Genomic DNA, 13,969 nt, shown 5'->3' on the forward strand with positions numbered 1-13,969 from the left:
TCAAAATTGCTTCTCAAGTACATACTTATTTCCCCATAACGGAGGCAGAAAAGGTAAAAACAACAGCATATGGCATCGAGATGAATCCCAAAGTGCCCAGGGATGGCATCTGTGTTTCAGGAGGCACAGACAGAGCAGACAGCTGTAATAAGAGAAGTCTCTGCACGTCCCTGCTCAGCAGGGCTTGCTCTGTGAGTGACAACCAAATATTTTTAAGCACTTTGAACTATATAATGACATGGAACCAAAATTCTTTTTCTCTAGTCCTCCCCATCTCTGCTTTTGCCAGTTCACACCTACTGAAGAGGCAGCACTTTTGTTATCTGGCCTATCACTATAATCCAATCAATCTCAGGATTTATCCAGAACCCAGCATGTTCTTTCAAACTTCATATTCTTAAATTTTCCCTAAAAAAAAATTGGTTTAACATTTTCAGTACTTCATCTGGTTCTCTCATGCTCAGTCAGGCTTTCAGGCTTCACCAAAAGCACCAGGCATCCTACACTGTACAAACACCTTCACAGATTTCCTTACCCCACTATGGGACTTCAAATAACATCCAAGAGGACAGAGCAACACAAGAGAATTAAAGCAGAATTAGGAGCTCCAGATTTTTATATATCTAAGACCAGTGTTTTGGACATTACAAAGGGAGTTAAGTTGACATGCTTAAAGACATTAAACAGCACTGTCAGAAGATGCTTCTGAATCTTGTCAGTAGATATTTAGGCTTAGTCACAAGTCATGCAGTTCATTTCTGAACCAACAACTGGCAGAGTCACACACTTGCAAACCCAGCAGTTGGATGGGACACAGATTTAACAACAGAGCACTAAAATACTGAAAGAAATTGCCATTTTTTTTTTCAAATAAAGAATCAGGCACTTCTGTCATTAAAAACATACTTACAACAACAACAAAAAAATCAGGATATTTCATCTTGCCTTAAAAACAACTGGCTCTATACTTCCATTGCACACAGTAAAACCCAAGAGGGCTGAAACTTCATAGTGCCCAGACATAAGTGACAGTAGAATCATAGAATAGAATCATAGAATCAGCTGGGTTGGAAGGCACCTCTGAGATCATCAAGTCCAACCCTTGATCCAACCCCGCTGTGGTTCCCAGCCCATGGCACTGATGCCACATCCAGTCTCACCTTAAACACCTCCAGGGATGGAGAATCCACCCCTTCCCTGGGCAGCCCATTCCAATGGCTAATTACCCTCTCTGGAAAGAAATTCTTCCCAATATCCAACCTAAACCTCCCCTGGCCCAGCTGAAGACCCAGTCCTCTTGTCTTGCTGATGGTTGCCTGGGAAAAGAGACCAACCCCCCCCGGCTCCCCCCTCCTGGCAGGGAGTTGCAGAGAGTGAGGAGGTCTCCCCTGAGTCTCCTCTTCTCCAGGCTGAGCCCCCCCAGCTCCCTCAGCCTCTCCTCACAGCACTTGTGCTCCAGTCCCTTCCCCAGCCTCGTTGCTCTCCTCTGGACCTGCTCCAGCACCTCAAGCTGCAACAGCCAAGCCCATGTCAGCCCCAGGAAAACCTTGGAACTGCTTCCCCAGGCCTTTGGGCTCACTCTCATCACACTTCTAGGTCAGACCTAGGGCAGGCCCAACCTCTGTCCTTGTTTCTGAACACTGTCCTGCACTGCATTTTTTTGCCACATAATTTTATATTATGTCTTAAATTATTTATGTCTTAAAGCTTGATACGTTCACGAGAAGCATTTAAAAATGATTCCAATGAACCCCTGATTCCAGTGCAGAGTGCTAAGTACCTGCAGTTCTGACACAAGAGGGAAGCCACCTATTAGCCTATTCCTGAAAGTAATGCCATGTTTTATCAGTCCCTTCTGGCTTCCCAGCCTTGCTCACCTTTGCTATCAGTAGCTGCAATAAATCCTATTCCCAAATCTGGCACAGAACACTGTGAAAGCTCTGCCAACCCACAGGACAGTGGGTCAATGACTGGCTTCAAACAAACAGGGAAAAACCAATATGGGCTGCAACCCTTTTCACATGGACCACTGCCACAGCTCCCTGCAGGAAGAGTTGCTAAACTGCAGCAAAGACCTATGTGTACCATAATATTAATCATTTCAGACAAGATTATTTGTCTTCCATTAGAACTGGTTCAGCTCTGGACCTGCCAAGAGAGCTCGGGACTGGTCCCACCTCCTCCCAGCAGCAAGCTGGAGAGTTGGTCAACTCTAGTAAGACAAGGATTGATAAACACAGGGCAGAAAAGATCTCACTAGTTCTCAGTTCACAATTGTGAGGGCATGTTTTCCTCAACAGATGGTCTAAATAACTCATTCTTGGCTCCAGCTATTAACGGTTTTCTTTCCTGCTATTTCCTCAACATCTCTAATGGCAATTCCCAGGCAAAATTAAATGTCTGGTGACCCTGCACAGCTCTTCTGAGCAGAGCACTCCTTAACTCAGGACAACACAGCTCTGCTCAGGTGAAAGTCTCACTTGAGCTCAGCTGAGCTGCTTCTGCAGTATCTACCACAGAAAAAGCAGATAAACTGTCTTTCCTCCTTAAAATGAGCAAGGGGATATGATTTTTCAATTTAGGCACTTCCCTAGACTCAAGAACAACTAAACCATCCATCACTTCCCATCCAGTTCTAAGGACCTTTGGTAAATATGTGCTTTAAAAAAGCTTCTGTATTACCAATTTTGAAACCTCTTATTCCTAGAATTTGCCTGTACTTGAATGTTATCTGTTACTGTATTTGCCACTTCTCTCACTGCTTGCCCAGGCTGACCCTCACTGTCCCTTCTGCAAATCACTGACCATAAAACCAGGGATGTCCTTCCCCTGGGGAGTTTGCTCACATTTAGGACTCTGCACTAACCCACCTCCCTCTCCAGGCCCCAAGTCTTTGAGTTATATAAAACAACTATTATCTGATATTAATATTACAACTATTATTTGAGTTCTATAAAACAGTACAACTCCCAGGTTTACAATGTCTGATCAACAAGTTTAAAAGTGACAAAAGGGAACCAAGAGCACCTTACCATTATTGTTCCTCCCGTCTGGGTTCGTAGAGGCCTCAGAACTTTTCTCTGAACAACAAAATTGGGAAGAAAGGCAACAGGTGGGATTTCTGTGATGGTAGCCACAACAAAGGACCACTACAAGAGGGGAAAAGAGAGTTCCCATTAATGCAGTCTGTTTTAATGATGACATTTAGATCTCCCATTAGTTGCTATTTCCTGCAAAGGAGCTCACAGGTCCTTAATAAGATTTTTAGATGGAGGTGACCCCACCACCCTTATCAGTGACATCCAAATAGGCTCAGCCTCAAGTTGTTAACTATGAGAATCACCACTTTCCAGCTTTTAGTACCAAACAGTCATAAATCAGCAATTTTTCAGCAAGCTAGTATTTCAGAAAATGTAATATCCCTGGGATTGGGAGGAAGAATTGTAGAATGTCCTTCAGCCACACTTGATATATTGTTCAAACCTAAAATTTCTATTCCTGTGTGAAATCAAAAGGATATACCAAGGAGAAAGGAAACACAAACAAACAGACAACTGAGCTAAGAAGTTCAAACACTTAAGTGAACACACAGTGCAAACTTAAGCATGGAGAACTGATTAAAATTTATTTAGCATATTAAACACTTCTGGAAAATGTTTCAAGAAACAGTTTTGTTCCAAAGTCTTCAAGGTTAGAACACAAAATATTTGCAATATGTAAATGCCTTTTTTGCAAACACATAGATTACTTCAAAGAACTTCCACTCACACTGCTTCCACTGATAACACTGCTAAATATATTTCAAAGCATAAGTCACAAGCAAGGATACACCTGTTCATCCAATACTGAAACATTTAGGGACAAGGACTGGAACTTCCCACCCTGTACAGACTCTGGATAGATCCATTTTAGGAATCATAACTGGATTTAGTATGTTTGTTGCCCCATTACTGTGAGCTGGTCACAGCAGGATGACTGATTGGAACCAAAGCCAATCTCAGGGTCCTCTGATACTCAGAATAACTTCCCAGTTATCAATATTTCAACTACAAAATACTACTGAGTGGCATCATTAATAAAGGTCTACCAAGTACTAATTAAATTTTGCCAACAGTTCATTTTAAGCTTTTATTACTTTTACATTTTCAAGACATTATTCTGTTGACATACTACCAGCTCATTACTCTGTTACCCAGCCATCATAAAGTGCTTTAATTACTTTTTAATACAGTCAATCTTGATGAAGTCCCTTTGCAAGATATTTTAGCTTTCCAACAAGCACATATTCAATTCTGTTGTTCTAAAATGGGACTGAAAAGGTCATATCTGGATAAAAAGTAAATTTGACCTCAAAAGAGAACGATGATCGCAGAGGAAGTTTTACCAAGGTTTAAAAAAATTAATGTCAACAGGGAGAAGTGGGAGCAATAATGACTTAAATCAACAATTCTGCTGCTGCAGCTTTTTAAGTGATGGTAAGAAATCCATAAGTGGCAGAGGAAGGAGCAGACAAACCTTGCTGGGAACGTTACCAAAGACACTCACTGCTCCAGACTTAGGCCTGTGGTTGTTTAGTAATTCCCAACATATGGGGGAGAGTCACTGACTCTGAGGAAAGTGTTGGGGTTCAAGAATGAAAATGCTTCTCCAAAAGCTCCCCTTAAAAACTGAGAAATGTATTGCCTTAAACTGTGCAATGTTTTCTACCTTTTTCTTCAGTGTGCTAATGTTGTTTTCCAACATTTCTCACAATAAATTCCCAGAACGGCCATGTACAGACTCAAAAAAGGAATCAACAGGAATTGGGTTCATGTAATTGTACACTTTTTCATGCTGTAAAAATAAAAAATTAGGAGAGCTGAGGAATACATTAATTACATTTTCCAGGCTGTCAGTGGCTTCCATAACAGCAGCCTTCATACATCAGTTCCCTTTTTTTTTTTTTAATCAGTATTTTTCATATTCATGTATCATGATTGCATATATCAGAATAATATCAGTTACTATTTTTTCTGGGAGACATTTGCTCTCAGCCATCAAGTTACTTCCCTGGAAGTGCCCAAGGCCAGGTTGGATGGGGCTTGGAGCAACCTGGTCTGTGGAAGGTGTCCCTGCCCATGGCAGGGGTTGGAACTCAATGGGCTTTGAGGTCCCTTCCAACCCAAACTATGCTGGGATTCTATAAAACTACTGATTTTCCAGTAAAGTGTTGTAGACATGTAATTATGTGACTTAGAAATTAAAACTTGGTCTGGATTCAGGGAAGAATAATAATTATATATAAAAACTATTCAATACCATGTCTTCACTTATTCTTTGTAGTTATCAGCTCAGTTTAACTCTTCCTATATTTTTATTGCTAATAATGTAAGATTTTTTAAAATTACTTACCTTTCTATATTTTGAATAAATAATTTGCTGGATGAATTTAGTTTCCATTTTTAAAAAATTAACTCCCTGTTTTCTTAAAAGGAGCAAAGAAGTCAGGTTAACCCTTAGCCAGGTGTATTTTCCATTAATAAATGCCTCCTACCATATTAACTACTGGGCAGTAGCAATAACTGTGGCTAAGTGTAACCCTACACCAAGATGTTACCTCCAAAAAAAAAAACCAACCCCAAAACCAAAATGAAACAAAAAAATCCCAGAACAACCACAACTTAACAGTTCTTAATTTCCCTTGCTGAAGCCCAAATTCTATAATAACACATACATTCAATGAGGATATTCTTGTAAGACTTCACTTATAAAATATTATTACTATTAACTTTAATTCCTTAACTATAAAACTCTTCACAGTAAGGTTAAATGTCTTCAAATGATTAGTCTTCAAGGACTCAAAGTTAAAGTGAAAAACTAATATGAAGAAGATGTAAAGCTAAAGCAGTTGCTTTTATGCTGAGATCTCCTGGATTAATACAAACAGATCATCAATGATCAAACCCACCCTCTGATGTACTGCCTTTTATGTTATGCATTCATTGCATTCCAGCATTTTAAAATAGCCAACAACATGTCAAATTAAGAAAAAAACTATGCAATTTTGTTCTTTAATATCTAAATTTAAACTGTGTTTAAATCTTTGATAAGTTCCTGGAACTAGTCCCAGCTCCAAGGGAAAATTCATGGAGTTACAAATCCAACACCAAGCAGCAAACGTGATTTATATTTAGAAGCTTCCCTGGGACAAAGTTATCTGGATCCATCTTCAGTAGCGAGAGAAAGTTATGTTTTTAGCTTGAATTAACACAAGATAAAATCATCAGGGGCAGTAGGAAGGTTGCAGTTCTCCCAGAGGTTTCCAGTCAAGGTTATCACCTGGAACAAGGTTCTGCACTGGCACAAGTGATGACACAGGGGATGCACCCAAGGAGAACAACCAGCCACTGTGGTCCCAAACAATGAGCTGGAAACATTAAAAGGAAGAAACCAAATGCTGCCTTGTCCTTCAGAGCTTTGGCAGCTGCTTTAGCTGCACAGGATGTCCCTCAGCACTTGCACAGAGGTGTGACACTAAACCTGTCACACCTTGTTCCCTGGGACTGGAACTCTTGTTTGGTATTCTCTCCAAATATATTCAAATATTATTATCTTTAAAATAACATGGTTTTATATTCCTACAGACCCTTACCTGACACATTTTTACATGAAAACTTAGGTAAAAGGAATCAAATTAATTTATCTCCTTTCATGACCTTTTAAATTAACATTTTACAGCAAAACAGCACTTCATTAATGGGTCACCAAGACACATCCTGTGCTGGTTTATCTGAACAACTCAACCAGCCACAAGTACCACTGATTAATTCATGATCCTGCTCCTGCCTGAGAGCCCTCCCACCTCCAGGCACCTGCCAAACCCCCCACACAGGTACCTCTGGGCTCCTGGCAGAGGAACTCACCTGGCAGGGCAGGAGCCAAGGCACACGAGCACCTGAGCACCATCAGTCCACTCCTCATCAGCCTTACACAGGGGCACGTATAATAACATGATTAACTTCTGATTTTTAAACCTACACAATTTGCAAATCTATAAACCAGATTAAGTCATAAATTTATAACTGTTTAATGAGCTGATTCAGCTTTCAGAAAAGCCCATCTTGCACTGCACTCACACGCTTCACCCTCAGCATTCCCATTTCAGTGTTCACTCACAAGTTATCACAGAACTTCCCCTATAGAAAAATGGCCCAAGTGAGACTTTTACAGTCTGAAACTGGCTTCAAGCTCATTGCCTACCATCTTCCAAAATTCCAGAATGCCGACATGCAGGAAATCCATTATTTCACCCAACAGTGGAAAAAGGCAGTAACGGAAAAGTACTGCAAGCAAATATGCACAGTCCAGTCATTACCTTAGAGACCTACCTTCCTCAGAGGCATAACTGAGGGGGAATCACCTCAGTTCAACAGGCCAAACTAAGGCCTTCTGAACTGAGGTGATTCCCCCTCAGTCCTTAGTTGTAAGGACTAAGCAGAGAAACAGGGAGAGCCTTCCTGCCAGCACAGAACCAATTCCCAGTGGCAGATCTACTTGTGCCCATCATTTTGCTTCTCTTCACCAAAGACTCATCTGCTTCAACCACCACCTCTTCTTGCAAGTGTAGGGTAATTCCTGCCAAACTCATGCTCAAATTGAAATGAATGCTCCAGTGATCCATTATTTTAGGAGACCTGGGCATTCCAAGAAAGACAAGCACTTCCACAGTCTTCAGGGGTGATCAAATATGAAACAATACCATTTATAGGTATTTGTCTGGATTTAAAAATAAGTAGCACAGCAGACTTTGGAAAAGGCAATACAAAGGATACCCAGGGATTTTTCATGTCTAACCATGTTATTTTTCTTTTGCAACTAAGCACTTTTTATCTTCACTGCTTGGCAGGAATTTGCTGGCATGACCAATGTCTTCCAACAGTGTCTTCCAATTTCTACAGTTGCAGGAAATATTCCCTCAGGAAAAGGGCAATGACTGATATCCAGTTAATCCCATCTGGCAGCACACAACAGTGCTGGTTTTGACCACCAAGGCACGAGTTATGCAGACAATTCGTGTGAAGCCATGCTGTAGGCACTAAAGATATTATTATGGCATTGCAAACTGAGCTGTGCACATTACACCCCTCTTCAAAGGAGTGATTCAGTAACAAGAGGTGGGTGGTTCTATGGAATTAAAAGTTCAGTATCAAGAATAGCTGCAATAAGATCAAACCTAATGATGTATGAAATTGCATGGAACTTCATAGCACAGAATGAAGAGGCAGAAGAGAACTCAGAGAGAGTAAGAGTGGAAAAAAGTTCACACAAGTAACAGATCACTGAGAAAAATAAAACATTCCAGAAATAGCAATCCAAGGACTCTTCCACTGTGGAAGAGCATAGGTGACTCAAAATAATTTCTTCTGAATAATGAAATGGAAGATTTCTTTTCTCATACAAATCCCTTCTGCACCCTCCAAGTAGAATTTCAAAATGAAGGCAATGTCACCTTGCACTCACGTACTGTCCAATTCCAACTACAGGTGACTGGAAGTTTGCAGAAGCAGAGATTTCACATGCTTATGTTTTAGAGTTCACTGAAGTCTAACAAACGGATGTTTCATATAGAAATATCCAAGGAATATTCTTTATCTCCTGTGGATATGCAATCCCATATGAGCTGGTACTGGAAACCTTCACACACGGATAACACGCAAGGCTGTTCTCCTACACTGATCTTCCAGCTCTCTCCACATTCCACCAACACCAGCAGTGTCCAAGGACAAAGCCAGTACTTCCCCCCACAACAACTGACCACAGAAACCCTACATGGATGCTCTGTCAATGTGACATAACCCCAAATTCCATAAAGCCATCCCTGCATTAGGAAACACCCAATGAAATCCTCCCAATTGCTCTCTAATGTATTTTCAATTTCAGAACTGTATTTTACCAGAATAAATCAAAACTTACATACACTGCTCAGGATCAAAACCCTGGCTCTAAGGAGACTATTACATCTCAAACATTCAGATTTGCCTTATGTTCATTTTACTTTGCTGAAATATTTCAGGCCACCTCCATAACACAGCAGACCCCCTTTGCCCTCCACCCCCGTACACTGTGAGCAGCCACTCTTTCTATGGTTCTCTCCCAGTACCCTCAGTAACAACCTTGTTCAAATACACCATTTATCGTCTGCAAAGCTGATTCTATAACAAATCTATAGGATATGCACTGCCTTTGACACCAGTTCTGGACAGTTTGCTGGAAAAGCACAGGAACAACACAGCACCTTTAATCTATTAAGGTAGCGCCTCGTGTGAACCACCAGCAGATCTTCATCAGTCGCCTCCCGTGCCTGTACAACCAAGTCATCTGCAATTAGTTTTTCTTCTGCAACAGGAGAGAAATAACAATTGGCATTGTACACCATGGCTTAACTCCCCGTGCCCCACCCTGCCAAAGGTGCTGTTCTGACTTTGGTGGAACAACTTCAGCTGTTGGTTGTTGCTGAAACAACTCTGGTTACTCAGCATTTGCAAGTTCTCCAAATGCACCCAGGTAAGTTATTCAGGGAGTGTGTATTTGCAGAGAAATACTGTTTACAGCAAGTGTGATCATGGTAACTCCTTGTTTCAACTGCAAGAACAGACTGGTAGTGGCAGAGGATGGACACACACAACGGCATCACAAGACTCCTCCGTTCACTGGGAAAATCTCAGTGCTATTAACATCAAATATTCATCAATTTTTAACATGCTTTAAGAAATCCCACAGTTTATACTAGTATTTAATCCCCCAAATCAAAGCAGAATAAAATAATAAATCAAAATCTAAACCAAAATCATTGCTTGGACGTTCATGGAAGCAAACAAGCTTCATTAGGATACTTCTGGCACACTCCTACCCCAATCTAATTTCAAGAAATACCAATGACCAGCTACAAGCTCTTTGTCTTAAACACCAAAAGATAAATTAAAAAGTTTTATAAGAGCAAGTTACAAAGTATCCCTCCAAGATTTCAGAATGTGATCAAAGATAGCACATTTGAGTGCATCCATCTGAAAGTTCAGATGTGGGCCAACCTCAAAGGCCAGGCAGTGCAGAACAGTGGCACTTTGCATAGGATCACTGCTAACAACATAAGGCATCAATTACACAAACAATTATAAGGCATCATGCTCATCTTCCCAGGCAAATTTTGATATTTAACTGCTGCATGGCTGCAACCTTCTGTATCTTTGATTTTATACTTGGAGGAGAAAGAAAACAACTCGGAAATGTGAGAGATTGTCTTCTGAAGTGTTATACAAGCACAGCACCTGCAACTACATTTGTTTTGGCAAGGCTCTGCTTCTCCTGACTGAGGCCTGAGAACATTTCATTCATGCCCTGGTGTCAGACAGAGCCCAGCTGCTGCCAGCTTCCCTCCCCAGGAGGGAACACTTGTTCACTGCTGATTTGCTGATAGGAACAGGGGAGGTCAGCTCTTGCCAGAGCAAACCCAGCACCCTGGGCTACCCTGGGGCTTCTTTCTCCTTTCAAAACAAGGACAGTAAAACAAGTGGGAAAACTCATTTTCTGTGAAAGACTGAGACACTTCAGAGTGGACACGTCACGTGGATAAGAGTTGGAGGAAAAGACTTTCCATGGAGAAGGAACAGAAAGGCAAAGGTTCTGATTAATTAAGAAAACTGCCATGGAGCCCAAGACTTAATTATTTCAGGTTGTTAGAGGAAAAAGCCAAAACTCAGCTACTAAGCGTGTGTTAAAATTCACTTAACCTCAGTTAAATGAATACAAGGCAGCCTAAAGAGGGAAGGACAACCCTGAACTGCACAGGATTATCAGTTGAAGGAGTGATTAGGACCACATAAAGGCCTGGCTTTGAGACAATCTTTGTCTTGACAAGAGAAAAAGCCTTTTTTTTTTTATTTTTTACACTTGGTGAGCAAGCTTGCACTTTAAATGAAGAGATGCCAAGATTCTATAGGCCCTGACCTTATCCCTGCTTCTTAGATTTGTATTTCCTTAATGAATTTCTGCCTGTATCTTCCAGTTGGTTTAAACAGCAATAATGAGAAGCTTCATAAAACGCTCTACCCATCACCAGAGGCACCTCAAAGCTCTTTCCAAACATTGAACACTAACAGAGCAATAGGATGAGGTTGCTAAAGAGTGGATTTACACAAAGAGCAGTTCTCTCAGCCTGAGCAGTGCCATTTGCCAGCAGTCCAAGCTGAACGACTGAGTTACACCTGCAGCAAACCAACATTTGGTTTCACAAGCCAAAGGAATGTCCCAGATCTTGCTACACCAGGTGTAAAGAAAGAGTAGCAAGAGGCCATAGGAAGCCACTCACTGCACTCCCAAACTGCAGCTCAGGTGTGGTGAGCCCAGCTGTTTGTAAGATTGCAGCTCACGCAGGAAGGATGTTCCTTTCCCTGATTCTGAACTCAAGTCTGTGTTCTGACTGAGAGCCAGGCTTGGGCTTCAAAAGTAAGGACAAACTGGAGCTGCAAACAGAGCTGTCCTCCAGAGGAAACTTAAAAGAAATACTGCTCTCAGACACTCACCTAGAATTGAAAGAAAGAGTGATTCAGTAAAAATCAGCCAAGTATCAAAACACTGTATGCTAAGCTGTATCTACCTCACTCGGCTGGGCTGAAAGCCAAGATCCTGGTGCTCACTTCAGAGGTGGAAACAATTCTCAAACATCCCACAGGAACTTTTCTTGTAAAGGCCAAGCAATGAAATTCTGCTCACTTCATGCCTTCATTCCAACTATAAAGACCGGAACTATTTTAGGATGGTCTAAGACATGGCTATGCTCACATTTCTTCTTCCTCCTTTTTACTCACAGCCTTGTAAAGCCCTGGGCCTGGCTCAAATGAACCAAACTAGTTACTCTGACCAGTATTATTCCTGCCTCTGGGGAGAGCAAATCATTTGATGAGCTTCAATCTCCAGGCACATTTCACGAGTTTCTCTCTGCACAGACACCATGACTGAGCTGAACCCAAAACTGTGGGTTTATTCAATGGAGCAGGCTAGAAAATACATTTCCTAAGGACTGTGATTCAAACCTTTGTATTAAAAAGCCCTAGTGTAGGATGTTTGCTCTCACATTACTAGTCTCTTAAATACTTCATAGACAAAATCTTCAACAATGACATCCAACCCACCTCAAAAATCCTACAATCGATTTAACTTATTAAGACTTAAGTCTGCAACTATATAAAAATACTAAAGCACTCCAAATATGATTAAAGAAGGTAGCTTAAATCTATACAACGAGCAATGAAGAAATACAGTCTCTATTATGTTGGCAGCTATCAACATGAGTCTGCACTAATCACAGAATTTTCTTCAGCTTTTATGCAAACGTTGGTCTGAGAGGCACCTTCTAATTTTACCTTTCAAGAAATTGATTACTTTTCCCCATTTCCCTGCATCGAAGGGGTGCAGTTTCTCAAGTCCCATGAAGGTGATGTTGTAGTCTGGAGAATACACGATAGGCCAACATCCTGACGGGGGGTCCTCGTACAGCTCCGTCCTGTGGGGCCTTGACAAGCACAAAACCAAACTCATCACCATTAGAAATTAGTTACCCTAGTTTTACCCCAAATTATAAATGACAGTCCTTGTCAATACCAACTTTACATTGGGAATTATTCCTGAAAATGCTTTTTCCAACAGTTATTGAAGGCAACACTTGGTTTCAACAGCTCTTTAGGGTCAGGGAGTTAAACTCTTGAACTAACCAGTAGTGGGGAAAATAGAACAGCTGATGGCTGAAAAATGTACACTAATGAATTATGCATATGAAGTTCACTGCAGAACTTAAATAATGGACAGATTTGGTTCTCTCCCCTTGTCTTTTCAAGTGCACCAACCAGCACCTCTACCTTCAAAGGTGCATCCAGTCCACAGCCAACATAACCTTCAACACAGGTCTCACATTTTAAAGTGTCTATCAAAACACAACTGAAGAAACCAAACCATGTTGCTCCTACACATGACACAAGCTTGGAAAGATTTCTAGGATCCTTTCCCAGAAGCAACAGATTATCTTGTGACCAGATGAGCACAATAAGAGGCTTGGGTTTGTATCTGCATAGCACAGAACCACAGGACACACTTTTAAGTCCAGATCTCCTGCCTATATCCCTTAACCAATATCCTCCTTCATTCCTCCTCCAAATTATTGTATTTTCCCAACAATCTTCTCCTTTCCCAGCTGGAGAGACAGCACAGCCCTCCTTCCCATCCCATCAGTGAACAGGCAATGCTGTGTAGTTACAAACACAATCACCAATTATTTGGTGGACACTTGTGTGCACAAGTGGGTCAGCAGGCGAGGGGGATTCTGTGCTCACACTCAGCCTATTCCACCACCTGTGGGCTCCTCCTGTGCCCCAAACCCCCGTCACCGAGTCACGCCGAGAGCTCTCTTGCTCCCCGAAATTTAGCTGAAGTTTTCAAAAGGCTCCACAGCGCACTGAGCAAGACACAAGAGCCTTTTGTCAGGTGAACAATAGACACAGAAACCCCCTTATTTCCAGCATAAATATGCTCAAAACCGCCCTTTTAAAACCCAGTTATAAACAAACCAAACCAAGCCTGAGGACAAAGGCGGTTTTTCAGCAGAGCCCACAGCACAGTGCCCACACAGTGCCCACACACAGAGCCGGGCTCCGGGCCATGCCCTCACCCAGCCAGGTACAGACATACCTGGGGGGCAGGTACTGTGCCCCCTGAGTCCACCACACACCTGGGGGCAGGTGCTGTGCCTGCTGTGCCCTCAGTCTGGGTACAGACACACCTGGGGGCAGGTGCTGTGCCCCCTGTGCCCTGGGCCCACCACACACCTGGGGGCAGGTGCTGTGCCCCCTGTGCCCTGGGCCCACCACACACCTGGGGGCAGGTGCTGTGCCCCCTGTGCCCTGGGCCCAACACACCTGTGGGGCAGGTGCTGTGCCCCCTG

The 13,969-nt window shown here is 42.1% G+C and overlaps 1 protein-coding gene across 2 annotated transcripts in view; it reads right to left on the minus strand.

Moving 5' to 3' along the window:
- The window catches only part of HDAC11 (histone deacetylase 11), a 28,415-nt gene extending 14,454 nt beyond the window's left edge, over positions 1 to 13,961 (minus strand). The window contains exons 1-4 of one of the 2 annotated variants that reach the window (XM_017834901.1): positions 13,944 to 13,961; positions 12,399 to 12,547; positions 9,275 to 9,375; positions 3,033 to 3,149 (exon numbers count right to left, since the gene is read on the minus strand). In XM_017834901.1, the coding sequence (XP_017690390.1) occupies positions 3,033 to 3,149; positions 9,275 to 9,375; positions 12,399 to 12,465 (285 nt within the window). In that variant the 5' untranslated portion in view covers positions 12,466 to 12,547; positions 13,944 to 13,961. Of the gene's footprint in view, positions 1 to 3,032; positions 3,150 to 4,707; positions 4,826 to 9,274; positions 9,376 to 12,398; positions 12,548 to 13,943 lie in introns of those variants that run through there. The other variant, XM_017834900.1, reaches the window with a different exon arrangement.
- Between the last annotated feature and the right edge of the window lie 8 nt (positions 13,962 to 13,969).

Source organism: Lepidothrix coronata, unplaced genomic scaffold (genome assembly GCF_001604755.1).
Source record: "Lepidothrix coronata isolate B3197 unplaced genomic scaffold, Lepidothrix_coronata-1.0 Scaffold244, whole genome shotgun sequence".
In the NCBI taxonomy this organism is placed as follows: Eukaryota; Metazoa; Chordata; class Aves; order Passeriformes; family Pipridae; genus Lepidothrix; species Lepidothrix coronata.